Source organism: Lipotes vexillifer, unplaced genomic scaffold (genome assembly GCF_000442215.2).
Source record: "Lipotes vexillifer unplaced genomic scaffold, Lipotes_vexillifer_v1.1 scaffold458, whole genome shotgun sequence".
NCBI classification, from domain to species: Eukaryota; Metazoa; Chordata; class Mammalia; order Artiodactyla; family Lipotidae; genus Lipotes; species Lipotes vexillifer.
Window position 1 is genome coordinate 756,534 of NW_006783957.1, and position 27,705 is coordinate 784,238.

General features: G+C 49.8%; 1 protein-coding gene across 1 annotated transcript in view; it reads right to left on the minus strand.

Annotated features, from left to right (window-relative positions):
* Positions 1 to 2,039: 2,039 nt before the first annotated feature.
* The window catches only part of DAP (death associated protein), a 59,873-nt gene continuing 34,207 nt past the window's right edge, over positions 2,040 to 27,705 (minus strand). The window contains exons 3-4 of the mRNA XM_007456445.1: positions 3,609 to 3,651; positions 2,040 to 2,153 (exon numbers count right to left, since the gene is read on the minus strand). Coding sequence (XP_007456507.1) covers positions 2,040 to 2,153; positions 3,609 to 3,651 — 157 coding nt within the window. The remainder of the gene's footprint in view (positions 2,154 to 3,608; positions 3,652 to 27,705) is intronic.

Consider the following 27,705-nt stretch of genomic DNA (forward strand, 5'->3'; position numbering starts at 1 on the left):
CTGAACCCTAGGAATGCGTTTTAATCAACTGCATTAAGCTTTTCCATTTTATGACATTTTAAAGTAGACGATTAGACTCAAGGTGCCCTGCTGTCCAATAGTTTGGCTTTGTGTCTGGGAAACAATTTGTGAAAATACCCCTCATTTTTGCATGTTCGTATTTCTATTGAAACCATCTGGCAACTCCAGTAAAATGAAAAGGAAAAGTCTCTGAGATGTAAGAAAAAACAAACCATGAGAAGAAACGCAGGAGCTTTATTATAATCATTCTTCTTCTTGAGCTTAACCATTGATAAACTCATTCAGAAGAACATTTTGCTTTCAGTGATCTACAGATACATGCCAGATGTAGCTAAAAGGACAAGAAAAATGCACCTTGGGAAACAGCATGGCAGTCCTGGCTGCCACACTAAAAAGTATCAAGGACGCGTCTTCATTTCTGCAGCGGAGGGTGCAGTGGTCCCCAGACTGACCTAGTGCTGCCTGCTCTCAGCATCCTTCTGAGATGCCGGCTCCGGGAGACGGCCGGGAGGAGGCTGCCTGCCCTGTCTGCATCTGTAAAAGCCAGCCTCAGTTTTTAGCAACATCTCAGCGATTAAGAAGTATGAGAGGTGACTACACGGTGCCTTGAGGGTGAGACCCCGGCTGCCGCAAGTCAGTGAGATGGGAAACCAAATATTGCCTTTAGGATGTGAAGCAGGGCCAGCTTTTTCCTTAGGGAAGGGTGAGAGCTGGGTCTGCTAGGTCTGTGTCACCTTTACCAGTCACGGATGTGGAGCTGGAAAGGGCTTCAGAAAGGCTGTGGTGTGCCCACTGCTGACCCCGCGGCAAACACCATGCTGGCAAGTGTGCCAGTTGGGCTGCACCCTCTCCCGAAGCATCTGCTCCGGGAGATTTGAACAACTGAGTGAACGAGCCCATTGGCTTTTCAGAAAAGCAGAGCACCCAATAACCATCAGCCAGCGAGCAGTCTAAGGCAGCTCTGGGTAGGAAACCCGGGCAGAAAGCGTAGGATAATTTGAGAGGCCCAAGTGGACAGGGGCCCAGGTACATGTGCCCTTGGGCAGAGGGAGTTCCTGACACTTCGACTGATGGACAAACAGGCTTTTCTAGCTCAAATGGCACGTGGTAGTTCTACTTTTCCCTAGGGAGACAAAGGGCAGGTTCTCGTCTCGTCTTCCCACGTGGTCAATGCTTTTGCTCTAGTGTTCCAGAATTAGCTATGCATCTATTCCTCCACCTGGTCAGTGATCACTCCCAGAGCTCAAGAGCAGCTCTAGAGGTGATTACTGAAAAAATGAAGGTTTGCCTTGATTTCACGGCAAGCCCGTCTGGATGGTGGGGCAATGCAGGACTTGGGACCCACACTGAGAAACCTCGTTCTGGAAGTATTCCCTTTGGGCAAATTTTTCAGCAAGATGACCCCTGGAATGAAAGAGCCGTTTCAAAGCTGTAAGCTTTTCCTTGGTTTTCCTGGGAGTGCTTGGTGTCGCCCTGTGCTGTGATCCCTCATCACACAAAGGAGAGAAATGCAGTGATGCTGTTGCCTGTTTCAAAAGTCTCCCCTGCTCAGTTTTTCTGTAATTAACGCTCTCATCTCTTTCTCTCCCCACTAGGTATTAAGACTTTATTGTCCTCTTACCGAAAAGCATGAAATGATTGAGTTTTCCCCTGACCTGATCTAACCCTCCCAAATTTGTGCCTGCTTGTTTATAAGACCAGGGCAATTCATAAACCGGAACTGAAGCTAAACTCTGAACAATTCCATTTCACTCAAGTCTTAGCAAGTTCTGCTAATGGCACTTGTAGCGCCACAGTGATTCGCAGACAACATCTGCCAGGACTCCCTGGAAACAAGCTTTGGGGTCTGATTCTAGCTTTAGATATGGAAATTCAAGGCAAAGGAAGGGGCTCTTTGCTCTGTCTTAAATTTCCCAATGGAGCAGTGTTTTGAAGAAAATGCCAGTTCTCTTTGCTGGGGAAATACCAAGTGTCGGGGAACTGAGGCCCGGCTGGTGAGGGCGCTGGGTCCTCGCCAGTCACTTGCGAGGCTGCTGGATGTGCTGTGTCCTCGGGGAAGAGTGCTTGTCTATGGAGGCGTGGGGCTTCTGGTGGGCCACCTGGGCGGCCGCCGGGGGGAAGTCCTTGTCGCCCTGGCGGGAGACACGGAAAGCACTGGCTCATCAACCGTGAACAGCTGAGTGAGTACGTGAAGCAAGACGCAAACCCAGCATCTTCTGGCTTCCCTCTGGGGACGGGGCGGGTGGGTGATGGAGTGGGGAACCTGTCGGCAGGTAGAAGCCTGTCTCCTGGGACTGCTGGGGGTCCTGAAGCTCTCTGGAGAGCCCAAGCAGGCACCAAGGCCCGTGTCCCTTCCAGAAGGTGAGAAAGCTCGCTGTCTCTGCCGCCACGCCATGGGATCAGGTACCACATGACTCACTCAGAACTAAGCTGGGTGTTGGATGGCTTTCTTCTGCTAGAATAGTTCTTGTGATTTTTTTGAATTGAGGGGCAAGACAGAACCAAATCCAGGGTCTTAAATTCAGATTTGCTGCCACAGCTGCGAGCTGGGCCTGGAGCGCTCATCGGGAAGGAAACACACAGGGCAGGGCTGGAAGCTGTGAGATAAGCCAGATTCAACCAGCCGAGTCTCAGAGAAGGTACCCAGCTGTTTTTTAGGGAGGAATTGCCTTCTTGTGCATTTGTGACAGGGGCTGGGGTCCAGCCCACCCCGGGCAGCATAGAGCCATGGTGAGCTCTTGGCTGAGCTGTGGGGTGACCTCAGATTTGTGTGGGCATTTAATTTCCTCGCATGTAGTAGATGTGCCATCCTTCTGTCCCAGGGTCCCTGGGTGGCTGTGCTGAGCTGTCCCCAACAGTGGCATTTTCTTTACACATCATATGCTAAGGGCTCGAATGGGCTGTGAGCCGCAGATCGATGGATGGAATTAGTGCACTGTCCCCCAAATGGGGGCTTGCTGGGAGGAGGTCTGCAGTTACAAAAACGTTAGGTCTCACAAGAAGAGGGGGCTCTTGAAAGGCAAAGAGAGTGACCCAAACCCATCAGTTTGGTTCAGAGGGCAGCAACTATCTTCTGTAATGGGCCAGATAGTAAATATTTTAGGCTTTTCAGGTCATACTCTCTGCACTCTGCCAGTGCAGCATGAAAGGACCATAGATGATATACATCCATGGACAGCAAGGCTGTGTGCCACTAAAAGTTTACCCATGGACACAGAAATTTAAAGTCCATGTAACTTTCACGTCACGCCATATAGTTCTTATTTCAAATTTTCAACCATTTAAAATGTAAAAACAGTCTCAGCTCACAGATCACCCTGAAACCCTTTGCCGACCCTGGTTGAGCCTAAAGAGAAGGGAGACGGGCGAGGACAGAGGAGAGGCAGCTGCACCAGCTCAGGCTGTGGGCTCCGCGTCACCACCGTCCCATCTGCCCCTGACGGGCGGATGCACAGAAGCACGCTCCATGGACAGGGGGCGATTGATTAAGTGACCTCCGGACCTGGGTGGACAGGTGGGGTTGAATAAGGACAGGAGGAATCAGGACATCGCGGGCCGAGGCCCCGATGTGATGAAAGGGCTCTTACCCGGGCGATAACACCGGAGATGAACACGGTCGGTCTGGGTGGACTGGAAGACAAGAAGGAAAACACACTGACCATCACGACTCACAACAGAGGCACACGCAGGTGACGCGAATGTGGAGACTGGTTTCAGGGCCGTGTGACAAACAAGGACCCTCGGGAGGGCGCGGGAAGCGGGAGGCACACCTCTTCCCGTTATTTCATCACACGGACCCGCTGGCTGCTGCACTCGGGACACTTGCGGGTCCTCCTCCTGCGGAGGCTGAGCTCAGGCAGAGAGCGGAGAATGATCGTAGCAGACAGCGGGCGCGTCACCAAAGAGCCCTCTTTCGGTTTTTGGTTAATCCTTAAACTGTAACTGTGGGCAAGCACAGTAGTTTTGGTCTCAAGAGATATGGACCTGGGTGCTCCCCGGAGCAGGGCAGGAGCAGGGTCATGCTGGATAAATGGGAGACTCCAACCAGGGAGTTTCCTGTCCTATGGGCTGGGTGGCTACCCTTTCAGAGTGCTCGCAGAGTCCACGGCTTCTGGAAGCTTCTAATGGGGGAGATCCCAGAGCCGATGCAAAGCTCCTGGCCCCTACAGGACCCCAAGTATTAAAAACATTTGGTCCTTTGTATATATGTACCACATCTTCTTTATCCAATCCTTCATTGATGCACATTTAGGTTGCCTCTATGTCCTGGCTATTGTAAACAGTACTGCGGTGAACATTGGGGTGCATGTGTCTTTTTGAATTATGTTTTTCTCCAGATATATATAAAATGGAATATTACTCAGCCATAAAAAAGAATGAAATAATGCCATTTGCAGCAGCATGGAGGGACTTGGAGATTGTCATACTGAGTGAAGTCAGAGAAAGACAAATATCATATGATTTCACTTATATGTGGAATCTAAAAAAGGTACAAATGAACATATCTACAATATAGAAATAGAGTCACAGATGTAGAAAACAAACTTGCCATTTCTTAATCTCTTTCATGGTACTAAGCTGGCCCACCCTGTCACCAATACTGAGGGGACAGAATATAGGACCAAAGCAGTACATGGTTCATCGTTGAAAAGCAACAAGCCAAGCACGTTAAAACCACTTGTAGTTCTACCACCTGGAGATATCCACTGTTAACACATGGGATGTGCTCCCAGCCTTTCTTTCTATGGATAGACAGATGCACTTGTTTTCTTCTTAAATTTCCGTTTTTCTTACCAAAAGAATCACCTTGTTTTGTAGTCTGCTTTCTGCACTTAGTATCTGGCGAGCTTACTTCTATGGTATTATAGACTCTTCTATGCCTTTAAAAAAAATAACTGCATGTGTCGTAGTTTAAAAGCATCAGAACACAGTTCCAGGTAGTACATAGGTGTGCACACCTCTGAAATGCCTCAGTCAGAGGTAAGGGGACCCAGGAGCTGTACTGAATGCAAGGCCGGCCAGTGGGGAAAGTGAGATGCTCCCAGAAGTGGCCAGTTTTGCTTAAGGCTGGTCTTGTGGGCAGGCAGAGTGGAATCCATCCCTGATTTGCCCAGCTCGCCTTCCACCAGCTCTGTTGTTCCACCCTGCCACAGGGATCCTTGTTTTAGCTTTCTTTTGCTGCAGGCAAAAGTCTCAGGATTCAGAAAGTTCACTGTTTACATCCCAAAGAGTTTAACAAAAACACCCCAAATTCCCCCAAGTAATTTCTGTTACTCCATGAGACTAAGAAACTTCAAGTCTTACTAAGCAGCACAGAAATGTTCCCTATATGACGTTGGTTTTGTTTTATTTAGCTTTTGTTGTGTGGTTAACTGGGTTGGGTTTTTTTTTTATTACAAATATGATTTGGCTGTGGGATCAATAGTCAGCCAGGGATGAGTAAGTTTGGCTCAAGTGTTAAGTCCCTAATGTAGTACGTTTGGATTTGTTTGGAATCCAAGGAATCTTGCTTTGACTGGTCCAAATCAACCACAGGCTGTCTCCAGGGATTTCACAGCCAAGGGTTTCGCATCTGAAGCTTGAGAACCATGCTCTAGATTCTAATATTGTAAAGGAACCAAGAAATGGCATTCCACAGCATTTCCACCAATTTAGATTCCCGCCAGCAATGCACAGGGTTCAGTTTCTCCACATGCTCACAGCTTATTATTTTCTGGGTTTTTTTTTTTTTTTGGATAGTAGCCATCCTAATGGGTGTGAAGCGGTATCTCACTGGGATTAAATTTAGCAACTAATTTTAAGAGTAAGCTTTTTGCAGCAAGGAATAATAAATATCAATCTGTATTGATCATTCAAGGTCTTTAGGACATAACCACCCCCACCCTGCCCCCCGCCCCGTGGCAACGAAGTTCTCTCTCCTCTAAAAAACTGAAAAGGCCATAATTGACCCTAAGGACATATGGCAGCTGCCTGTGAAAAGATGACAGAAGCCTGGCCTCTCGTGCCATACTTAAGAGTGGTACCTGTTTTCACACAGCTCTTTGTCAGAGTGTGCAATGCTGGTTTTCATCAGGCTTGGCCAAAGAGCCCCAAGCTCAATGCCTTTTCCATCTACAATTAATAGCATCTCAAATTGGTAAACGATTGTCTATTACATTTATGTAGTAAAAACACTTTCTAAACTCTTTGAGACATGGTAGCTTAAATTCACAAACCCCAGTAAAGAGTCTGCTCTCAAAGCTGTGTTTGCAAAAACACACATATTTTAAATTCCATTAGGGTTCCACGCGAAGCATAACCTACGTTTCCAAGATTCTATAAACTGTGATAGTGGCTTTTGAGGATTTATTTAATCTGATGAAAATCATTCTGACAGATGTTGTTTTGAAGAAGCAACCGTACTTTCTCCCAGGAAACAGAGACAGCGAAAAATATCATTCCTGTCCTCCCCACATCCTCAGGCCTTTCCAGTTTTTGAAAACCGTATTTATTTAAATTTAAAGAAACTGCGAACCTGATGCAATTAGCAGGGATTAGAGCGCCGGTAACCCTCCTACACATCAACAGAAACTGCAGCTTCACTACACCTGGCCTGTGCACACGCCAAATGTTTGATGCACGTAGGTTTCCAGTATTCACCTGTCAAGGACCACATCAAATTCTTAACAGGGTCGTTTGTCCTTAACAAAAGTTTCCTATTCTTTATTTTATAAATTTCCTTGATGAATAAGGTTTATGCCTTATTGACATTCTCAGATAAGGTTTATGCCTTACTGACATTCTCAGAAAAGGCAGAGGGCAGGACAAAATGCCAGAAATGCTTAGTGAATGCATGACCCTGTGGAAAGCAGACGCCTTCAGGACTGAGTTTTCATGGTCTCATCTTTAAATGAAAGTCCCCAGGGCTGAGAAAACTGAGTTCATATCTCAAAACCTCTGCTGAACTCGGAAACAGCGAATACGGAAATAAATTTCAATACATTTAATTTCACTCATATCCAGAACACCGCGTAGAAAAATAATTGAGATCCCATTCTTTTTTCTGTCCTAAGACTTCACAACCTGGGCTGTCAGCGCAGGCCCCGGGCGATGCGGACGTTTTCTGTCCAGCCCTGACAGGTGTGAATCCACTGGCTGGTGAGTTGGGGCTGGAAGGGGCCTAGTGGTGACCTTGTCCAGCTTCCCGCCCACGTGGAGTGCGGCCACAGCCGACGCCTTCGTGCCTCTGCAGACGAGGAGCTCGTGGCCCTCTGGGTGTCCTCATGGTGACACGGTCTCTGGCTCCCTGCCCTTCGCCCAGTGGCCCCAACCCAAGTCCACGACCTCCTCCGTGGGACAGGCCCTGCATGTTTGATGAAGGTTTCCCAGACTCACGGGCATGACTGCAAATTCCTTCACAACCTCAGGCCCCTTCCCGCCTCCATTCTGCTGCGGCTTCTAGGGTTTTGCCCGAGACTGCAGTGGACACACTGAAGATAAGCTCCTCTGGCAGCCCAGACTTCTGCAGGACACCCGTGTGCCTGGCCCAGGCACATTGAGGCTACCCTTCTAGGGGACTACGGAGAGCAGCGCAGCCTGGGGAAGCGATTCTGGGCGCCCCGATGAGAATCAACATGCTAACTGTCTTCCCTGGATTGCTGTTGATAAGCAACGTGGTCAGAGTGACTAGTGCCCGCTCCCCTACGCTGGCCCACTTTCCCAGCTAGTGATATGGAGTCATTTCCCTTCTTTCCTGGAACCCTAGGGGGTTAAGCCCTTAGAAATCCTTTTTAAGGGGGGGATTCCACCCACAGAAAAGTGCAGGGCCCCTTCTTCATCTAAAAATAGGCTTCCATGAAGTGGGACCGTCGGGTGTGGGTAGGATTCCCGCTTGGCTGGTCAGTCTATGCCTTCCCAAGCATCCTGACAAGGACTGGGGTCGCTGAGTTGCCATGCAGGAGTGTTTTGGGATGGGGACGTGCACACACACACACACACACACACACACACACACAGAGTCATCAGTAAGACCGAGAAACCAGGCAAGTCACTAATCCCATTGCAAGTAGTCAAAAGGGCAGCAAAGGCATTGCCAAGAGTTCCATTTCATAGAATCCTTTTCATGTTAGCAGTTTTGATCTGGGTTCAAGGCAGTCCACCAAGTCATCCTCTGCAAATGCTTTCTCCTCTTCATGTAAATACGCTCTGAAAGAATCAGTGGGCATTGTTTACAGGAGATGGGGACACATAGCTTTTAATGAGCTGTTTGTTCTCTATTTTCTCTACAGGATGGGAATGATCTTAGATGGTAACAGCTACTACTTATTGATTACTTATCGTGGGCCAGGCACTGAGTTAAGGGCTTTACACAGAATTGTGATATCTAACCTTTCAACCCTACAAAGTAGAAACTATTATCTGCATTTTACAGATGAGGGAACAGTAAATCAGAGAGATTCAGTAACTTGCCGGACAGTTTCACAGTAGATAAGTGCTCCAAGCCAGACTTGGAACGAGGGCAGCCCAGGGCATTAGCCTGATGCCCTCATTTTAGGACTGAGAATTGGGTCATGGAGTAGCCTCTATTTTTAGGTTCTGGCTTCTATACATGATTTACAGATGCAGATTTTTAAAGTAAGTAATCTAAATGCAATCAGAGGATCCCTTACTCAACCAGGCAGTACAAGGTATTCAAATCTGCCTAAGCATTTACTTTCTGACTTGATAATGGATCTTTTCTTCTTGAAAACTATCATTTATGTCTGTAGCACTTAACTAGGGTACAGAGTGCTTCCACATAAATTATTAATGCAACTGATTCTCTTCAGCAGGTGTTATCCCAATTTTATGGGTGGCTGGAGGAGGCTGAACCTTGTTCGTGGTCCCAGAGGCAGAGCCTGGAGGACGCGGGTCTGGAGCTCTCAGCTTCGTGTTCTTTGTTGGGTCACGGGTCCCACCATCACCCACATCTCAGCTCGCGAGCTTCAGGAACAAAGCCCAGTGAAGGCTTCAAACTATCCGTCAACTCAAGATGCAGTCAACACAGTCTAAGAAGGAGGCCCAGAGGAAAGGTGGCAGGTGGACGCCAGCTGAGTGTGGGTTCTGATGTCAGACCATCCTGGCTCTGCCAATGACTGGCTGGTAGGCTGGCATTTGACCTTCTAAGGCTCAGTTTCCTCATCTGTAAAACGGGAGGCAGTGGACCCTCCCTCGCCAGGTGACTCTACGTACACATGCTCCTAGGCACATTGCAAGCACGCAGCAAATGGTAGGTGTTGGGATGACGATGACACATCTCCAGCCCCTCCTTATGTCTCCACTGCTGATTCACAACTGGATCAGCTCTGCTTCATCTTCAGATTCCCCTAGCCGTGCAGAATAACCCTGCTTATCTGGGACAGAAAACCTCCCAAGTAAGCAAAAGGAGGGTCTGGGATACACAAAACAGATGTCACCAAACCATGGACTTGAAGAAAAACTCTCCAGGCCCTCAATCTATTTGAGTCCTATTTTGACCTGATGGGAACGGCCTGGGCTTGGTTGTTAGTTTCCCAGCCCACTGAAGACAGGAAGAAAGCCTGAAAGTGATGAGGCCACTCGAGCTCACAGCGAGGCTGCTGCCCTGCGGCGAGAGGCTACATCCAGACCACTAGTCCTCCCCCACCCACAGTTCCTGGTCTCAGCACAGGAAGCAAGCACAGAAGGAAGGTGGTGGGGACACTGGCAGTGGTGGTGGGAGCATGGCGCCATCCAGGCTACATCAGGACCTGGGAGCGGTCATCACGTGACACTCCCTTGCTTCCCGGTGAGAAAGCACACGAGCACTCAGAAAGGGATTTTCCCCTGAGAATCTCCCGAAAAGTCAAAGCCACCTGGTGAGTCAGGGAGCACACTGCTCTCACGAACACTCAAGCCCAGAAAGCTGCGTCAGGGTTTCAATTTCATTTTCTGACAAGCAGCTAACACACTGGGGGCGGGACGGGGCGGGGGAGGTACTTTGTAGAGGGGAGTCTGGGTGGAGGCTGAGAAGGCGGAGTCTAGGCGGAGATCCGTGTGTGTGAGTGTGCACACGCATGTGTAACGGGAAGGACATGATGCCACAGCACAGTGAGCTGAAGGAAGGGGCACAGTTTAATCTGCTGCTGTCAGCAGAGCGAATGGGGTCTAAGGCCCCTCTTCTCTTACTGATGGAGGTGGGCTGGTCTGGGTCCTGCTCCCACGACAGATTCCTGGGAAAAGGCACCTCCTTGGTGACCTTCCCCATGCAAGGACAGAGCCTCGAGGTGATCTAGAAGCAGATTCCGCGGCTATATTTGGACTTTAATACCTATGGCTTTGTGTTTTCATAGTTTATGGAAAAATATATTCCCACCAGGGTTGATTTTAAATACATTTCCTAGTAAACAGAAGGAAAAGGAAATCCTTCCTAGCCATTGTAGTTCTTGAAATATCTTTCTGCCTTGGTGTTCATTTATTTGGGTTATTAATTTTCTGGACACCAAAATAATAATTAGCATGGCTGGTGACCAGAGGGGACCATCTCACTTGACTGCGCCCGTACATTTCTTCGTGTGTCATTCTTCAAAGCGTGACAGTCAAGGTTGTCTCCCGCCTTCCGCCTGACTTTAGGAGCCTCGAGAACTCCCACAAGATGGCACTGCTGGTCCTCTTAGCCGGTGGCTCTTGGGCCAGCAAGGCTTTGGACGGCTCAGCCAGGACCCGGATAACAGGGAGCTGGGGGTCTGCGGTGGGCAGGGGCTACTGGCACCTTAGGACAAGTGTGTTCCCTTCTCCCTAAGGGTTAGGTCATTGTGCAGGGAGCCTCACTAAAGGGAAATGAAACACGACTCAGGGGCTTTAGGTGAAATTCTAAATCTAGAGAAAATAATCAGGGACCCAATTCCTTGTAGGATTTGGCATGCAGAGTTTGTAATATCTTTTTAAAGGGCATGAACAAAGGTGTTCTTCTGGGGGACAATGTCTGAGCTCGTGTTTACATCTTTGTTTCAATGAGAAGGCCAAGATTCAGCATCGGCTGTGGTGCCTCTAGTTCCCTGACTCAGGCCTGCTGATCCCAGGATGCCATGACTCTGGCACAAAGCCCAAACCCAGCCTGTGCCTCTGAGTCTGTCCTAGAGATGTGTGGGGTCCGGTCTCCAGGTGGGAGGATGCTCTTCTTCGGGATTCTAAAAAGACTGCTCTCCAGATGACACTCCACCCACAGATGCTTGGCTGATTGTCGATCCAGATGCCAACACTTCACCACTTGCTTGTTTCAAGAAGGCTGCCACTCCAAGTACTGAGTGTGTAGGGCGAGGATGGCCTACGTGTAAACGATGTGTCCCACAGACACACAAGGTGCAGTGACAGCTACCTTACCAGGGCCCGGGAAGCCCCATCTTCCCGCTAGACACGTATTTCCAGAAAGGCACTCTAAGTCTCATACCAATGCCCTTTACACACAAGGCCGTCTCATCATGTGACCTATGGCTTTCCCTCCTCTGTCTTCCCTCTGCTCTTACCTTATTCTCTCTCCTGTGCTGGATGCGAAGAAGGTAAGATAAATACAGTCATGATTCTAATCGTTAGCTTGCATCTTATGGATTTCATACAGGGGGGCCTTTCTGGACCAGTATGTGTGTCTGCATTCATCACAATACAGAGTGATCACCATATCGGATGAGAGAAACCCGGCCAGGCCTCCTGACAGTGCGGGGGTGAGCTGAGCATCTGTTTGGAAATTCACCGCATTCTGCCCCTGTCTCTACAGAGCTCAGATGGGACTCAGCATCACAGAGGAAAGCTGTGAAATGCAGCGTTTGAGGACTGGGCTTTGGAGACAGATGGCTCCCGGTTCAAATCTTACTTCAGATGATTAGGCTCCTTGGGCCTCAATGTCCATCTGTGAAATGGGAACAATCCCTATTTTATGGAACAGTTGTGAGTTCAAATGAAATAATGTAGATAAACTGTGCTTAGAATAGCATACTGCCTCCACTGGCAAAATCAGCTCATTACAACAGGGACATGCTCTGGGCATAACCGGAGAATACTTTTTATAACTATCAGATAATCTGTGTAACTATCACACATATGTATTAAACGTTCTAATGTTATGTCATTTCAGTAAGTAACACTTACACTTAAAACCATCCCATCTTTGATTCTGAATACATCTGTTTCAGTGTCATTCTTCTGAATTCCAATATAGGGAAGTACCAGTGAGTAGTTAATGCTGACGAGAGAGGTGCTAAAAACCAGGGTATTTATTGTCTATAGCTTAAAATCAGATCTTGTCGGCTGTCTTCAGGGTCAAGGTCATGTTTTATAATGGTAAGATTTGGGGGAGGACAGTATCCATGGTTCAAAGTACAAAGTATGTATTTTCTAGAGGACAGCTATTATGGCTTTAAAAAGGAAAATGGGGCTTCCCTGGTGGTGCAGTGGTTAAGAGTTCGCCTGCCGATGCAGGAGACACAGGTTCGTGCCCCGGTCCGGGAAGATCCCACATGCCGCGGAGCGGCTGGGCCCGTGAGCCATGGCCGCTGAGCCTGCGCGTCCGGAGCCTGTGCTCCGCAACGGGAGAGGCCACAACAGTGAGAGGCCCGCGTACCGCAAAAAACAAAAGGAAAATGATCGTGTAAGTAAGATGTGTTACAATAAAACGACTGTTAATAGAATTCCTGTTAGAAAGAAGTACACGCTGATATTAAATAAAATACAGACACCAAAACATTCGTCTGGTCTGGGTCTACTCCCATCTTGGGAGGTGCAGGGGGCTGGCTTTACGTGGGACCAGCTCTCACTAGGCTGGTTCTGGGAGACCCTAGCAAGGAAAGAGGAGACCCAGATTAAGTTTCTCTCAGGAGACTGCCAGGCAGGTCTCTCTTGGCCATGGGAGCTTCGCCTCTTGCAAAAGTCAAGACATGGCCTGGGAGCACCAAACACAGCTCAGGTTAAAGGCAAGTACCTGGAATGATGGACAAGAGCATTTGGATTTCTCGGCTGCTGGATTCACCAGTAATTACATCCTTAATCCACCCTCCAAACTCACGGCGCAGAGGGATTTGGTGAGCTGCTAGCGGCCGTCACTCCCTCCCTGGGCAGCCAGGTACACCTGATAAGTGATAAGCTGCGGTTCTCAGTGGTCTCTGGCTTGGCACATTCAGCTGCGGCCTGATTAAAACGCTGCCTCTGTGGACCCTCTTCAGATCATACCATGCCCTCATGCCTTTATCCACAACTAACAGAAAAAGAGCAGGTACGCAGAAAAGTAAACCCACCGCCAATTCTGCTTACTTAAAAAAAAGCCAGCTAGTGAGTTAGGACAACTTCCATTCATTCCAGTAGCTCCCACCCTCGCCCCCGTGTTTAGAGCAAGCGCTTGAGAATATTCTAACAGCCCAGAGCGCAGCCGGACAGACCTTGTCAAGGTCACTAAATTTGTGGGGCGCGCACGCGGGGCGCTGATCGGTCTTCCTTCTCTGCCTGATAGTGAATAGTCTGGGAAGCTCTGATCCCCTCCCCTGCCCAGGTTCCCGCCTGGGAAATCACTGCTCAGGGCCCTAAGGTTTGTTTTTGATGCATCAGTTTCATCTGTTAGGTTATTTGTTGATTCATCAGTGTCATTTATTTATCCACTCAACAGAAATATACATACATATACACACTGAGTACCCAACGTGCCTCAGAATTAGGAAGCGCTGACACCGTGTCAGGCCTGCCTCCCGCCTCCTGCCTGTGTAGTAGCTGGAGGACCTGCTCCCCCCTCTCGTGGCGGCCCTCCTCTTCCTGCTGCGTGGCAGGGCTCTGAGTTAGGGGCCAGGTGAAGATGAAAGTCCTCTGAGAGCTGGTCCTACAGGCCCCCCGAATGTCATCAGGAGGCCGGCGCAGCACACCTGTGAGGTTTACCAGATGCTAAACTGGAAAACAGGTCGTCGTGATTTTCCAGAAATGGGTTTTCCTTGTCTCAGTGTGGCCAGTCTCCATGACAACCACAAGAAAACCAAGCTTGTCCTTATGGACAGGAAGAACTTGCATGGGCCGATCCTCCCTCGGATGGGGGTGGATGCGCATTCTCCAGGGCCGCTCCCCAGCGAGTGTGGGGAAGCAGAGACTCTCTCCGAACTTGGCAAGTAAGGGTTCCAAGTGGAGATGAAGAGCAGAAGCAGGCATGCTGCCCTGCGCCCCACCCCGAGTCTCTCATCAGCACCCTCCCTGCCAGATGTTCCCTTCGGGGGTCTCCTCCCTTAGGGCCCTTTGCTTTCCTTGGGGGCAGCCAGATAATTTGCCTTTGCCACCAGTGAAGCATTACACAATCAAGGCGGATGCGTGGGGCTGGGAGAGATGGGCCGGCAGACAGAAAACCTTCTCACTGATGGCCAGGTGGCCAGGGGCACCTGTGCCTCAGTTTCCTCATCTGAGGTGAGGGGCTAATTACCCCTGGATCTCATGGGGGTTTGGGGAAGCTCAGGGGAGCACCATGCGTTAGGCACGCTGCACGCAAGGCATGACTCCAGGAGAGAGCTGTCGCGAGCTGAGCATGTAAACAAAAGCAGATGCATCCCCACGTTACAGTGGGGAGGGAGGACTGGAGGATGGTCGTCGTACTTGGGAAAATTAGAGCAGAGAAGCACATCCTTGTGTCTGCAGGACGGCGCCGATCCGAAACCCGAGGCAACACTCGGGGACCACAGTGTGGATCGTGCCAAGGCTTTGGGGGAAGAACTGAACAAGCCGTAATCTGGAGTCTCCTAGCGAGCCCAGTCACAGCTGGAGAGTCGGTCCCACGGCCACAACGAGGGCAGCTGGGATGAGGCGCCCTGGGCTGACCTCTTAGGAGGTCGGTCATGATGAGCTCCTAGGGGTATTAGGGCTAAATGTAAACTCAGTGTTTAAGAGATCAAAGGAGAACCTGTACGTTACATTGAGATGGCAGGCATGAACACAGCCTACCCCACAGCCCACCTTCCATCATCGTTGGGCAAGTAAATCCACACGGAAGGGGGAGTGAGGGAAAGTGTGATAACAGCAGGGCCACATTTCAGAGGCGCCTAAGGACACCCTCAGTCAAGGACAGTGATGGATCACTGCCAGGAAGGTAAAGGATTTGAGATGCAAACTAAGGCTGGGGGAGAGGAAGAGCTGGGAGCCTTTTTCACTTTTCTCCTTTTTAACACCCAGGAGCCCTGCAAGAAGGGGAGTTTTATTAGGGTCGGGAGAGGAGGATGTTTCTGCTGAAGAGCAGGTTCTGGCTGGGGGCTCAACCTGGCACTGTTGGGATCCAGGGCAGCACGGATGCCCAAGGCACGACGGGTCCATGAATGTGAGTCTGTTCACCACCATCTGTGCCTGGGCCCATGCGTTAAATAAACACTGAGCAACGGCCGGTGCAGCCACAGGGCTGGGTACTGGAGACCCAGCGGCACCAGCACAGCCGAACTGTGCCAGGCTCTGAGCTCCTCAGGATGGACTGGGGCTCTAGACAGACTACGTGCAAGTGGACCCAGGGTCCTGCTTCTTCCGGGTTTCTCTGGGTCACATGCCACAGGTAATAGAATCCCATTGTTTTGCATTTTGTTATCGCAAACTAGAACACACTGCCTGACAAGTAGAAGCCCTTATGTGGGCAATGGAAGATGGTATTTGAAACGAGAGCTCTTCCAGGGAATCTGGGCCATGTGGTCTCTGGAGTAGAGGGTATAAGTTGCCTGGGCTTGCACAGCCTCGGTTAATACATCCGATGGCGGAGCTGTCACCGTGGAAACCAGAGGGGACTGGTTTCCTAAGGAAACTAAGGAACGGTGACACCCAAGAGACAACCTGGAAAGGCGTGGAGCGCAGAGTCTGCTGGGCAGTGGGTGCCTGCCTGAGACTGGCCCGGAGGCTTGCCCGGGGCATCAGAGGGCAGTGTTCCACGTGAGACACATGACCAAGCACCCGGATGAAAATCACCTGCATCTGTCTGTGCTGCTTCTTTCACGCAGGCAGGTGAGGATGGAATGGGAGTACTAACTTGAAACACTGTTTTAAAAGAAGTAATTTCTATCCCCTTCAGAGAACCCCAGTCAAAGAGGAATTCTGAAGCTCAAGATGCCATGTGTTGCTTTTCCTCAGCATTTGCTTCAAAAGGTGCTGCTTTGAATATAGAGAAAAAAGCAACATCCTTTTTTTTTTTTTTTTTTTTTTTTTGGGGTTATTCTGAGCTATCAAATTACATCATTACTTCTAATCTTACGTTAATCCTCTTAGAAAGCTTTAGACTTTTCTTCACAACATCACTGCACATTTTTTTGTTTGTTTGTTTGTTTGTTGGTGGTACGCAGACCTCTCACTGTGGTGCCCTCTCCCGTTGCGGAGCACAGGCTCCGGACACGCAGGCTCAGCGGCCCAGCTGCTCCGCGGCACATGGGATCCTCCCGGACCGAGGCACAAACCCGCATCCCCTGCATCGGCAGGCGGACTCTCAACCACTGCGTCACCAGGGAAGCCCAAAAAGCAACATCTTTATGGCTCAGTAACAAGGCTGTGAGATCCTAAAACAATTATTGGTGACATAAGTACAAACATTTTCTGCATTGCAGTCTTCAAAAACGATCGTAAGGGCAGATGGCATTGTATTTGTCTTCCTATCCTTCTCTGGAAGAAAAAAAAAAAGCAGCCAACCCCCTCCTGCCTCTTCCCTGACCAATAGAGGTAAGACGGAATTGGCCCAGGTATCCTGACTCTCTGGGACAGTCCAGCTTTAGGTCTCGGTCACGGTGTCATTACTCATCGTGCCTCTTTTCACTCCCCAAAACATACCAGTCTAAACATGTTGCACAGCCGCTCCAAGCCGAGACAAAGAATTCTAAAAAGATCCTCAACATTACTGGGGCTCTTAGGAGTTTCATCATGTGTGTTAGAAATGCTGGAACTCCTAACTGTATGACCTGAAAACCGGAGCCAGCTTCAAAGGCGGCTCACATGTTATCTTTCCATTGCTTTCCCTGAGCTGACCCTTGCCCTGCTGTGTTCCCACGAGGACTTCCCACGTATCACGATGTAGTGGAGGCTCTTGCACGCCTAACACTCCTTCAAGGTCAAGGTCAACGGTTCAATTTATTGTGTCCCCAGCACCTGACATACTGCTTGATGCACACAGAGGCTCAACGTATGCGTATGCCGTCAGCACCAAATGAGCAGCATGTCCTGTAGCAGCTGCAGGGAGTGAATTAACCAGGGTGACTCCCTGGGGGCTGTTTGTGGCTCACGTCTTAGGAATGCATGAAACTCCTCTTGCACCAGAGCCTCAAAGGCTTGCAAAGGAGTGATTCAAAATGTGGATTTGTTTTTGTTACCTACCAGTCTGGCTGGGCCAGATCCACCGGCGATGGGAGCATAACCTGGAGTGTGTTCCCAAGCAAATGGGCTCTTCCTCCAGCTTTTGCCAGAATGATCTTGAAGAATAGTAAAGAGTCTCTCTCCCTATTAAGAGAGGGCTCAGGCTAAGAGGTATGTTTTCGAATCATCTCAAGTCAAACCGAGAGAGTGCTGATGGAACCATGTGTCCAGTCTCGGATGATAAGAACAGGGGCAGATGGAAGAGAGAGAAGGGGGAGTGCCTTATTGAGACCACTTTCAAGAGTCTGAATTAAATTTAACAGCAGAAAAATCCATCAACTTTCTATACGGCAATTCCTGGCAGATGCCAACAGGGCTGGGTTTCTTTGCAGGACTCTTGCCATATTTCCCTAAAAGTCTCAAAAAATACAGGTGACCAGACTAAGGCCCAGGCTTAAAGGCAGCCAACCTTATAAAGAAACCGGAGTCTATTTTATAAAGTGTGACTTCACTTAATGCAAGAGGGACCAGAATATCCAAGGCATTTTCTCTGGAGCTTGGAGAAGATAAAAACGGGCAGCTGCTATTCCGACCCTTGACATGGACAGTTTTTAAGCTCGCTTTGCCTCTTCAGCTGGATTCTCAATATGTGTGTCAGGAAGAGTTGAGCGGGATTCTATTCTAGAATTTTGGAAGCATCATCAAGGGAGTCACCCTGTAAAGTAGCTCTAAAAGGCCTCTTTCCTCTAACAACTATGACAAATATACCAAAGGACCCATAAGGGATGAGTAAATCATTAAACTATTAAGAAGTTGCTATAAATAGGCAGTGTGAATTTGATAATTCAGAACGGACTGGTACAACAAGATTTCCAAGGCTCATAAAGTACTGCTGGCTTTTGGCGGTAGCTATAGCACCTGGGGTGCACGTTAACTGCTTCTTCACTGGCCGCCCGGGTGCGGGGGTACCCGGGAGCCTTCTCTTTGGCTGGTCTCCCAAGGCGCCCCGGTGGAGCAGAGAGCAGGGGCCTTTGGCGTGGTGTGCCTCCCCTTTCTGTGGCTTTCAGAGGAGGGAAGGGAGGAAGGAAAGAGGGAGGGGCTTCCAAAGCACTGATGAGGTTTCTCCTCGCCAGGTGCCCAGGTGCGTGACGGTGAAGAGCAGCCACAAGGGGGCGGCAACCCCAGTCAGGAACCCAGTAACAGGGCAGCCTGCTCCGCCAACCCCACAGGCGACATGTGCCTCTGTGCCTCAGTTTCCATTATGGTCCCTGATCTCGTACCCCAAATCCTTGGGGCCAGATAGGTTTCAGAATTCATATTTTTTGCAAATATTATAAAGGCACCACATTGCATAAATCACATACAATGAATATTCCTGAAGGGGTCCGGGGCAGCACCCCACAGTCAAAACCATTACTATTTTCTACAGCAGAACGTATAGAGATTACACTAAGTAGGATAAAGAGTATAAATAGCTGCACATCGGTTCAGTTTCTGCCACCATATGAGTCTTAGTGTGAAAATACGAAAACATTTGCAGTTTTCCGAACCCTCCGGACTGTGCATTTTGCTTGCTGCGGGGACACTGTGGCACTTTCTGCTCACTACCTCCTACGAGGCCCTGGCTATCACTCCCTCCACCACCAAGCAAGAGAAATGGATTTGGAATAAAGAAGACAGTATAGCTGTCAGGGGGTAAAAAGAATCATCAGCATTAGTCTGGGATTACACAGAGAAGCTGCGGTCAGTTCTGTACATTTATCTATAGAGAGTAAAGTTTGATTCATGCATTTAAGCAAAACCTTTGGCAAGGCAGGATAAAACGACTGCCACCAGGGAATTCCTCCCAAATTGGCAGCCTGCCTCAGCCTTTTCTGGGTTCAGAGAACTTGTACTCATAACCCTGTCTCACAAGTGCAGCTGAGCTCAGAGCCCGCTTTCCCACGTTCCAGCCACCTCACTGCGAGGTGCGCAGGGCGGCTGGTACCTGGGGAGCTCGGCCTCCTTTTGTACAGATGAGGAAGCCATTTGTGACAGAGGAGGCCATGTCGCCTGTGGTCACTGATCTGGGAGGGAGTGGAGCCCCGACAAGAACCTGGGTCCTCAGATTCTCTGGCAAACTGTCCCCCTTATACCTGTCACATGCACAGCCCTCAGGACTGTGACCCCAAATACGTTCCAACCAACTCCAGTCCTGCGGCGTGATTTGAGTAACCTTGCTCGACTAATTTTTGGAAACACTGCTGACTGTCTCCTCCTCTCAGAGATTTAAATGCCCCTGGCACATGAGGGCCCTGAGACGTCATAAGGAAACCAGGTAAACTTCATTTAACCCATGTTTCCTAAATGCATTTGAACGTGGAACCCTTTGGGGCAGAACTCCTGTCAGCACTGACACGCTCAGACCCTGATTAAAGGCAGTTTCAGTTGTGTTCCTGACTATGCATAGAGTTGAAAGTGGCTGATCCACTTGGAAAGTCTTTTACCTCCAAGGCTGGAAGAGAAACTACAGCGATTTACCTGGAGGCCCAAGTCTAGGGCATCCATTTTTCCATTCCTTTTCCTCCCCATGGCCAGTTACCTCCAGTCATGTGCTGCTGGGGTCGCTGGAGAGACAAGCCTGGCCCGCTCCACTGCTGACGGTAAGCAAGGCTGTGGACGTGGCTCACAGACGCTGGGGCACCTTGTCACTTGTGGTGAAACAAAGCGCCCCCATCGAGGGCTGAATGCCCTCACCGGCACAGGCCATCCGTGCAAAACCCGGTCAACAATGGGCATTTTTAATGGAGAAAGAGGAAACCATCTTCGGTCTAAGACTCTGCCCTCCTCCGGCCTTCCTTTCCACGCCAGTATACCCTTTCCTGAGCAAGGTGACGAGGGGACAGCAGCAGATTTAAAAGTAAAGTGAAGTCATACCTCTGAGCTTTGATTTCTCCCTTGGAATTTATTCGATATATCCACATGTTGGGAAATTCTAGAAATTATGCAGTCAGGTGGGAAAGCTGGACCAAGTATCGTTGGTGGAACATTTGTTCCTGGGGCCATAACAAAGTGACATTCATTTGGGCAATAAGAATTTTGCCTTCCTTTGGGTAATAGTAAAATTGCCCTCGAAATCATGTGAGATCCCTAGAAACAAAGCATTTTTCAAACATGTGTTATTAGGTGGGATGAGAAAGCCACAGTAACCTCCAAACTCTGGATGGGGAAATTTGAGCTTCACTCAGCATCGGCACTTGGGACACTGAAAAGATGCCCCCAAACCTGAGAGGCAGGTGGCCTCCTGAGCACCCTGTGGCTTCAATGTTCAAGAACAAACAGAGTGATCCACTTAGAGTGCGAGGGTTGCTTTCAGCTCATTAGGATTTTGACTGTAAAATGATGGAGGTGAAGAGTCCGTTACGGACATACTGCTAATAAGAGCTAATATTTCTCTTGCTCTGTGCCAGGAACTGATCCAGGTGCCGGAGATGCATTCATTCATGTAATCTTCACAAGGGCCTAATCAGGTAAGATCTGTCATCAACCACAACTTATTTACAGAGGAGGACACTGAGGCACAGAGAGGTTTAGTAAGCTGCCCAAGGCTACACAGCTAGTAAGAGGAGAAGCCAGGATCCAAACCCACAAGCCTGGGTCCCTAACAGTAGCCAGTGCTCTTCAAAGTCCAAACCTCAAAATACTTTAAGGTCTTCTGTAGCTGCAGCACAATTTTGTGAATTTACCCAAATGTCCCTTATTTTATAAGAAAATCAGACAGTGACAGACAGACTAGTTAAGACTAACTCACTTTACTAATCAATGACCGGGCAGCTGAGAAACATTTTAATAGGAGGGATTTCTTGCAACAGTTTCTGAGAGAAAAATTATCATGGGATTTGATCAAGGACGCACTTTTTCCTAACTTCAAAACAGGACCTGAGGTCAGAAAAAGCTTATCCAAATTTAATACATTAAATTACACTTAGGTCGTCCAACGGGTTTATGTAAACCTACACTGTAGGTCAGAGAATGGCCGTGGAGAAAGCAGGTAAGGCTCTGACTGCTCAGAGGTCAGCATGCCCGGTGCACACGGACTAGTCTGTTCCTGTCAGGAACAATGCAAACCACCCCTGTCTCTCCCTAACCTCGGGCAAGTGAGTTCTCCTTTCTGGATCTGGATTCCCACGACTGTGAGACACAAGGTGGACGGCTAGTTCCAAAACCCACACGGAGAAGTCAGAGGGGAGTGGCTTTAAAGGGAAGCCGGTGATCTGCCTCCGAGGCAGTCGCCCAGGCTGCACGAGTCTGAGGCCGGTAAAATGAGTAATGAGAAATTAATCGAGGGCGTATATTTAGGCAAAGAGCGTTTATGGAGAAGCCGAGGCGTGATGGGAGCGCATACAGCAGGGGATTTGGTTTGCAGGACCCGTGAGGTTTTAGCTGCGCTCTGAAGGTGAGCGGTGCTGAGCACGGATGACACCTGTCCAGCGGAGGCTCTGAAACAGACAAGCGCCTGCCCCGCGGGGGGGCGGGGGACCGCGGAGAAAGGACCAGGGGCGGTTCTCATATTTTCTCAACTGCAGGACGCTGGTTATCCCTGAATAAAGTTTCATATTCTCAGTACGTAGCACCCGGCACTGATCGAGGGGTGGGGGACACTGGTGACACCAGGGCTGCTAACAGTCCTGTTCTCACTTTAATCCTCCATGATCACACCAGTTTGGTGCCTCACCGTGATGTCATCACTTCTTCCGAGGGGCTCCAACCCTTAGCGCTAAGAGCTGGACGGTTCCCCAAGGAGCTGAATCATCCTTTAACAACGCAAAGGAATCCCACCAGTGATACAAACTTGCGCTTTGCTGCAACTCCGCTTAGCAGGCAGCTCCTAGAGGGAGTAGGCTGCCAGAGCACGGAAATGACTTGGGGGCACATACGACCAAATTATTAACTTTAAGGAGAAAAAGTTTAATCTTCAGTTATTAATTCTTCTCTAGTCTGGAATTGCTTTAACTATTCTCTATCAGATGGCTTTGATCATGACCCACAATAAAAACTTGGGTCATTAACACTTGTGACCCAGTGTGTGCACACAGACACACCTAAAACAAGCAATTCTGACTCTTACAGCCTGGGATGCACTCTCATATTTTCTGCTTGATCTTATTCTATTTAAGAAAAAAAAAATGCTGGTCTGTCTCCAGATGAACGGACCTCAGGATCTACCAATGGACCACAGCCTACAGTCTACTCTGAGGAAACGCATGAAATGATAAACTTTCCTGAGCCTCCATTTTTCTCCGTAATTATAATGCATGAAAGTTACCGTAGGGTTTCGCAGGTAAACTCCTGCACCACAGGGCGATTACAGGAACGGATGTGGAGACTAACAGCTAAGGCTCTGATCAAGACACAATGTCCTTGGACCAGATGGCAAGGCACTGGCGGGCAGCTTGAGTGTGTCATCAGGTGAATGATTTTTCCATTAGAGTAAAACCTTATTTAGTCAGATTTCACTGATTTGAAGTTTATATCCCTTAGGAGAAAGGTTGGACAAGTAGGCGACAAAAACAGAAGAACAGGAAGAATATTAAAACCCCTTAAGAAAGTAAGGTTTGGGGAAGAAACCCCAAAACCCTACAGTGAGAATATTATTTGTGTATTATCTGTAGACACAGACAGTTGATATGTTTATTACAAAGAATTCTTACTTATGCATGAAATCACATCTCCTCTGTGAGGAATTTTACTGGCAACACTCTAATTAGACAAGTCTGAGTTATGGTAGGGTCACAAAAGCAACAATACCACATTTCTTTATATTTTCTAACTTGGAATTCCAGAAAGTACATCACACTGTTATTGAGGAGAATTAACACGAATTGGTAAAGTTCTACTGCATGAGGTTATACTTTACAAGAGCTGTTAAGTTTGCTATTCAGAATATATACACACATTCCTATAAAGAGTCAGGCAAATTACTTGGGATGGCGGATAACAAATGAAGTCCAATTAATTCCGCGTGATCCCACATCAGTCTACTTGAGGCAGCGTAGCTGTTGCCCAGGGTACCAGAGCCAAACAGAACGGGCCCCAGAGAGGAATGAGCCCAACAGGTCAAATGCTAAAGACATTCCACCGTCGGAGAAGGTTTCCTACCCTACCTCACTGTAAACTCCCCGCTGCGCTTTGCGGAGGGCTGCAGACAGGTTTGGCTAATGCTGGGTTGCACGGGGTTTGTGGTTTTCTCTGCGGCTGGGCCTCCCCAGCTGGGTCATAGGCTCAGGTGTGCTAGGAATTCCCAAGAGGGGAACACCAGAGATGTTGGCGAGACTTCTCCGCCTATGGGACTCTTAGAATTTTTCTTTCAAATTTTAACTTTTTATTTAAAATTTGCGAACACAAGCAAGAGTAGAAAGCGTAGTATATGCTGGCACCTAGCTCCAACAACTAACATACTGACATTCCTGTTTCATCTGTTCCTCCCACGTCTACTTTGTTTTGTTGGTGGCTTTTAAAGCAAATTCCTGATGTCACATCATTCCATCCATAAACGTTTGAGCAGGTATCTCTAACAGATAAGGACGTTTGACAGAACAAAATAATACCATTTTAGCACACCCAATACAATTAACAGTCATTTAAAAAAAAATATCACATAATTAATAATGCGTTCAATCTTCCTCGTTGACTGAAAATTAAATCCTTTTTCCCTTGGTTTGTTTGAAGCAGTAAAAGAATACTCGGAGCTTTAACAAATATATTTTTTAATATTTTTAAAATACTTAAAAAAATGCTGTCCTGATTGTAGTCCCTGAGTTGTGCTGCCTGAAGGTCATTTCCTGGGCCTGCCTTGCCCTGTGCGGTGCCCACTGGCTGGTGAGCGATCCGTGGATGTGGAACCTGAGGCCACACAGCGGCCACCTGGTTCCCAGCCGGCAGCCTCTTGGGAGGGGCCGCACAGGAACCCCGAGGCTACAGCAAGACAAAGTGGGGGGGATTGGGGCCACAGGACTCTTTTCTATCACGGTATTTTACAGGGCTGAACTTCTAGGAAGCAGGCTTTGACAAACGCTACAGAAGGAAGGCACCCACATCTCACAATGTCATCGAAAAATGTGGCTACTGTAAAATAAGCTGACATTTAGCTCCTTGTAACATGTCCCAGGGCAGGTCCTCAAAAGGGAAGGATGGTTGTTAGTACTCAACCAGATTTATTACCTTTCTCTCATGTTCTTCAGGGCAGTGGCTCAAAATGTGGTCCCCGCACGGCAGCATCAATTCACTGGGAACCGGTTGGAAAGGCACATCCTTGGCCCCGACCCCCCCAGACATGCTCAACAGGAAACTTGGGGGCTGGGCTGGCGATCTGCGCTTCATCCACTCCCAGGAGATGCTGCCATGACTCAGGCTGAGAACCAAGCTGTCCCCAAAGTCACCGTGCTTGCGGGGAGAGGGGAGGTCCTGGAGGTCCAGTCACCTCCACCTTCACAAACAACTAGGGGAAAATTCGCTACCGCGTGTCCCGGCAATGATACAGACCAGGGAACAGCTTTTAATCTGTATTAACACACACACACACGCACACGCACACAACAAACACACAAACAAAATGTAAAAACTATCCCGCCCCCCCACCATGCCCATCCAGAGTAATTCCATCCTCAGGCCTTAGGTGACGGAGAGCAGGCTGCTCTTTTCTGCGTGATGCTGTTGGCCAGGCAGTATGCAGAAGCCTCAACCAGCTTTATCACGTACAATCCTCCGAACAAGATATAACCACCCCATCACCAAGATGGTAAACTGAGGCTCAGGGCACTGCAGGCAGGCACGTGGCCAAAGCACACAGCAGCTGCGGCAGAACCGGCTTTAACTAGCACCCTCCCATCCTGTGCCCATGGCGCCAAGATGCCTGCAGGAAACGTCGCCACAGCACAGACAGAGCACGGAGAGTCACGGAGGTCTGCAAAGTGGTCAGAGGGGAAGTCAGGTGCATCGGGTCTTGAAGCCTCAGGGGCGGGGATGCTCGGAAGGGGAAAGGGAAGCAAGGACCAGACCCAGCAGTGGGCGCAGTGGAAAGGGCATCACGTGGGGATGTGGGCGGAGGAGGCACACCTGGGCTGAGGAAGGTGCGCTGCTAGGTGCCTCCTGTAGGTGATGGGGAGAAACCTCCCTGGGAATGTCCGTCAGCCCCGGCAGCTGAGAGTTCTGTGCCTGGCTGGTGAGAGCCGGGCGGACTGTGCCCTCCCACGGGCCTCCCTCAGGAAAATGCCCAGGCTCCCGGCTTAGAACCAGGCTCGGCCGCCTCTGTACACCCGCTCAACCTGCCTCTCCCGGGGGCTGGCACTTGGGGCTGCTGACGGGCTGCCTACAGGGTGACTCCAGTGCTCTTGGGCTGGCCTGTGCCCAAGGTGTCGCGCCACGTCTACTCCAGAGCCTGGCATGCAGTGAGAGATCCAAGGAGGCAGGAGAAAGTTTTTTAAAACACAACTTTAACCCATGGTGCCCTTAAGGCATTTAAGCAGAGTTCCACGGAGCCCAGGTGGGGCAGCCGAGGCCCAGGTGGAGCCTGAGGGTGAGGAGGAATCGGCCAGGTGAAGGGGTGGCTCCTGGCCTCTATCATCTAGTCCACAGAGCCGCAGGGCCCAGGATGGGAAAATGCACAGGCGAGCAAGGCCTGGGCGTCCTCAGGGAGGCCTCAGCCTCCTGGCCCTCAGAGAGAGAGTGCAGGGCAGAGAGGAGCTGAGATGGGCAGTCATCTCCGGAAGCGGAGCGCGAGCGGCCCAGAGTCCCGCCCTGAGAGGCAGAGTCCTGGGGCCCGGGCCTGGACGGTGGCGTGTGTGTGTCTGTGGTGATGGTCGGGCTATAGATGTTCCCCTGTTAGGGCTGTAAGGTACGAGGGGGTGGGGTGAAAGAGAAGGGGGCACGAAGGGCAGGGCAAATGGGATTTAGCTCGCCTTGGACACGCAGACGGAGAGGCCTGGCAGGCGGTCAGCCGTTCCAGCCTGAACTGGAGAAGTGGCGAGGGCTGGAGATATGGCCCTGGGGTTATCTACACCCGCAGACCATGGCTAAGGGCCTGTCTGCACACGCATGGTGTGAAAACCGTGAGCGGAAGTGAGATTACCCCGGAGGGCACCGAGCGGGAGGAGAAGGGACGGGGAAAACCCGTAAGTAGCTAAACTGAGGGCTTTATCGGAAACCCGGGTGAATGCAAAACTTGAGCTCCTGAAAGATTTGAAATTGTCAACCATGACACAAATCCTGCCCGGGGGCACCTGCTTCCCGGTTTTGGCGCGAGGGGAGAGCAGAGGATTCTGCCCTTCTGCACACCGCAAGGGACAAGCAGGACCGGGGAATCCGCGTGGCCAACAGTGACGGGCAACTCCCAGCTGGCTGCATGGCCGGCCTCCAGCCGGTGTGGGCCTGACCCTTTCCCTTCATTAGAAACCATTAGAGTTTCACCTGCCAAGCCAAAGCTCCGCGTCTGTGTCCGTCCTCTAGCGAGGGCCAGCCGCAGACGGGGTGCGGCTGGGGACGTGATTACCATGGTTTGAGAAAAGCATCCTAATGGGATCCTCCCGACTGGTGCTCTGGGGACACACGGGCCCCTTGAGTGTCACTCTTGTGGCTTTAAAATCCTCTGAGCTCCTACAGTGCTTTGTCTCCTGTTTCACTCAGTTGGTGTTCCTCACCGTCCTGTCTACAGGTGAATACACCCTGTGTCCCTGACTAGACCGTGACCAGCTGATTCAGGCAGAGGTCCCTAAATCACGCTGCCTCAGCGAGTCCTCAAGCACCGCAGGGGTTCAGAGGGGCAGTAGATGGTGCTTCCCCCCAAGCGGAGACAATCTCGGTGCAAACACAGCTCACGGGCAGCCCGGGAAGGACTCCAGCAGGTGGTGACCCTGTGCTAAGTGAGGGGCTGTTACGGGCTGAATTGTGCCCCCCAAATTCCTATGTTGAAGTCCTAACCCCCAGCACCTCAGAATGTGACCTTATTTGGAGACAGGGTCCTAAAGAGGTCATTAAATTAAAATGCGGTGATTAGGGTGGGTGGGCCCTAATCCAGTATGACTGGTGTGTCCACAAGGAGAGAGAATTCGAACACAGAGGGAAGATCATGTGAAGACATAGGAGAAGATGGCCATCTACAAGGCCAGGAAAGAGGCCTCAGAAATCCACCCTAATGACACCTTGACCTTGGACTTCCGGCTCCCAGAACTGTGAGAAAACACATTTCCATGGTCTACGCCGCCCAGTCCGTGGCACTTTGTTCCGGCAGCCCCAGCAAAGTGATACAGGGGCACATGCAGCTGCACGTGTAGAAGGAATTCAGAGGGGAGAAGTCCCCGAGGGCTGCAGGAATGAGGGAGCAGCTTATGGGGGGGCCTTAGGGGGGGT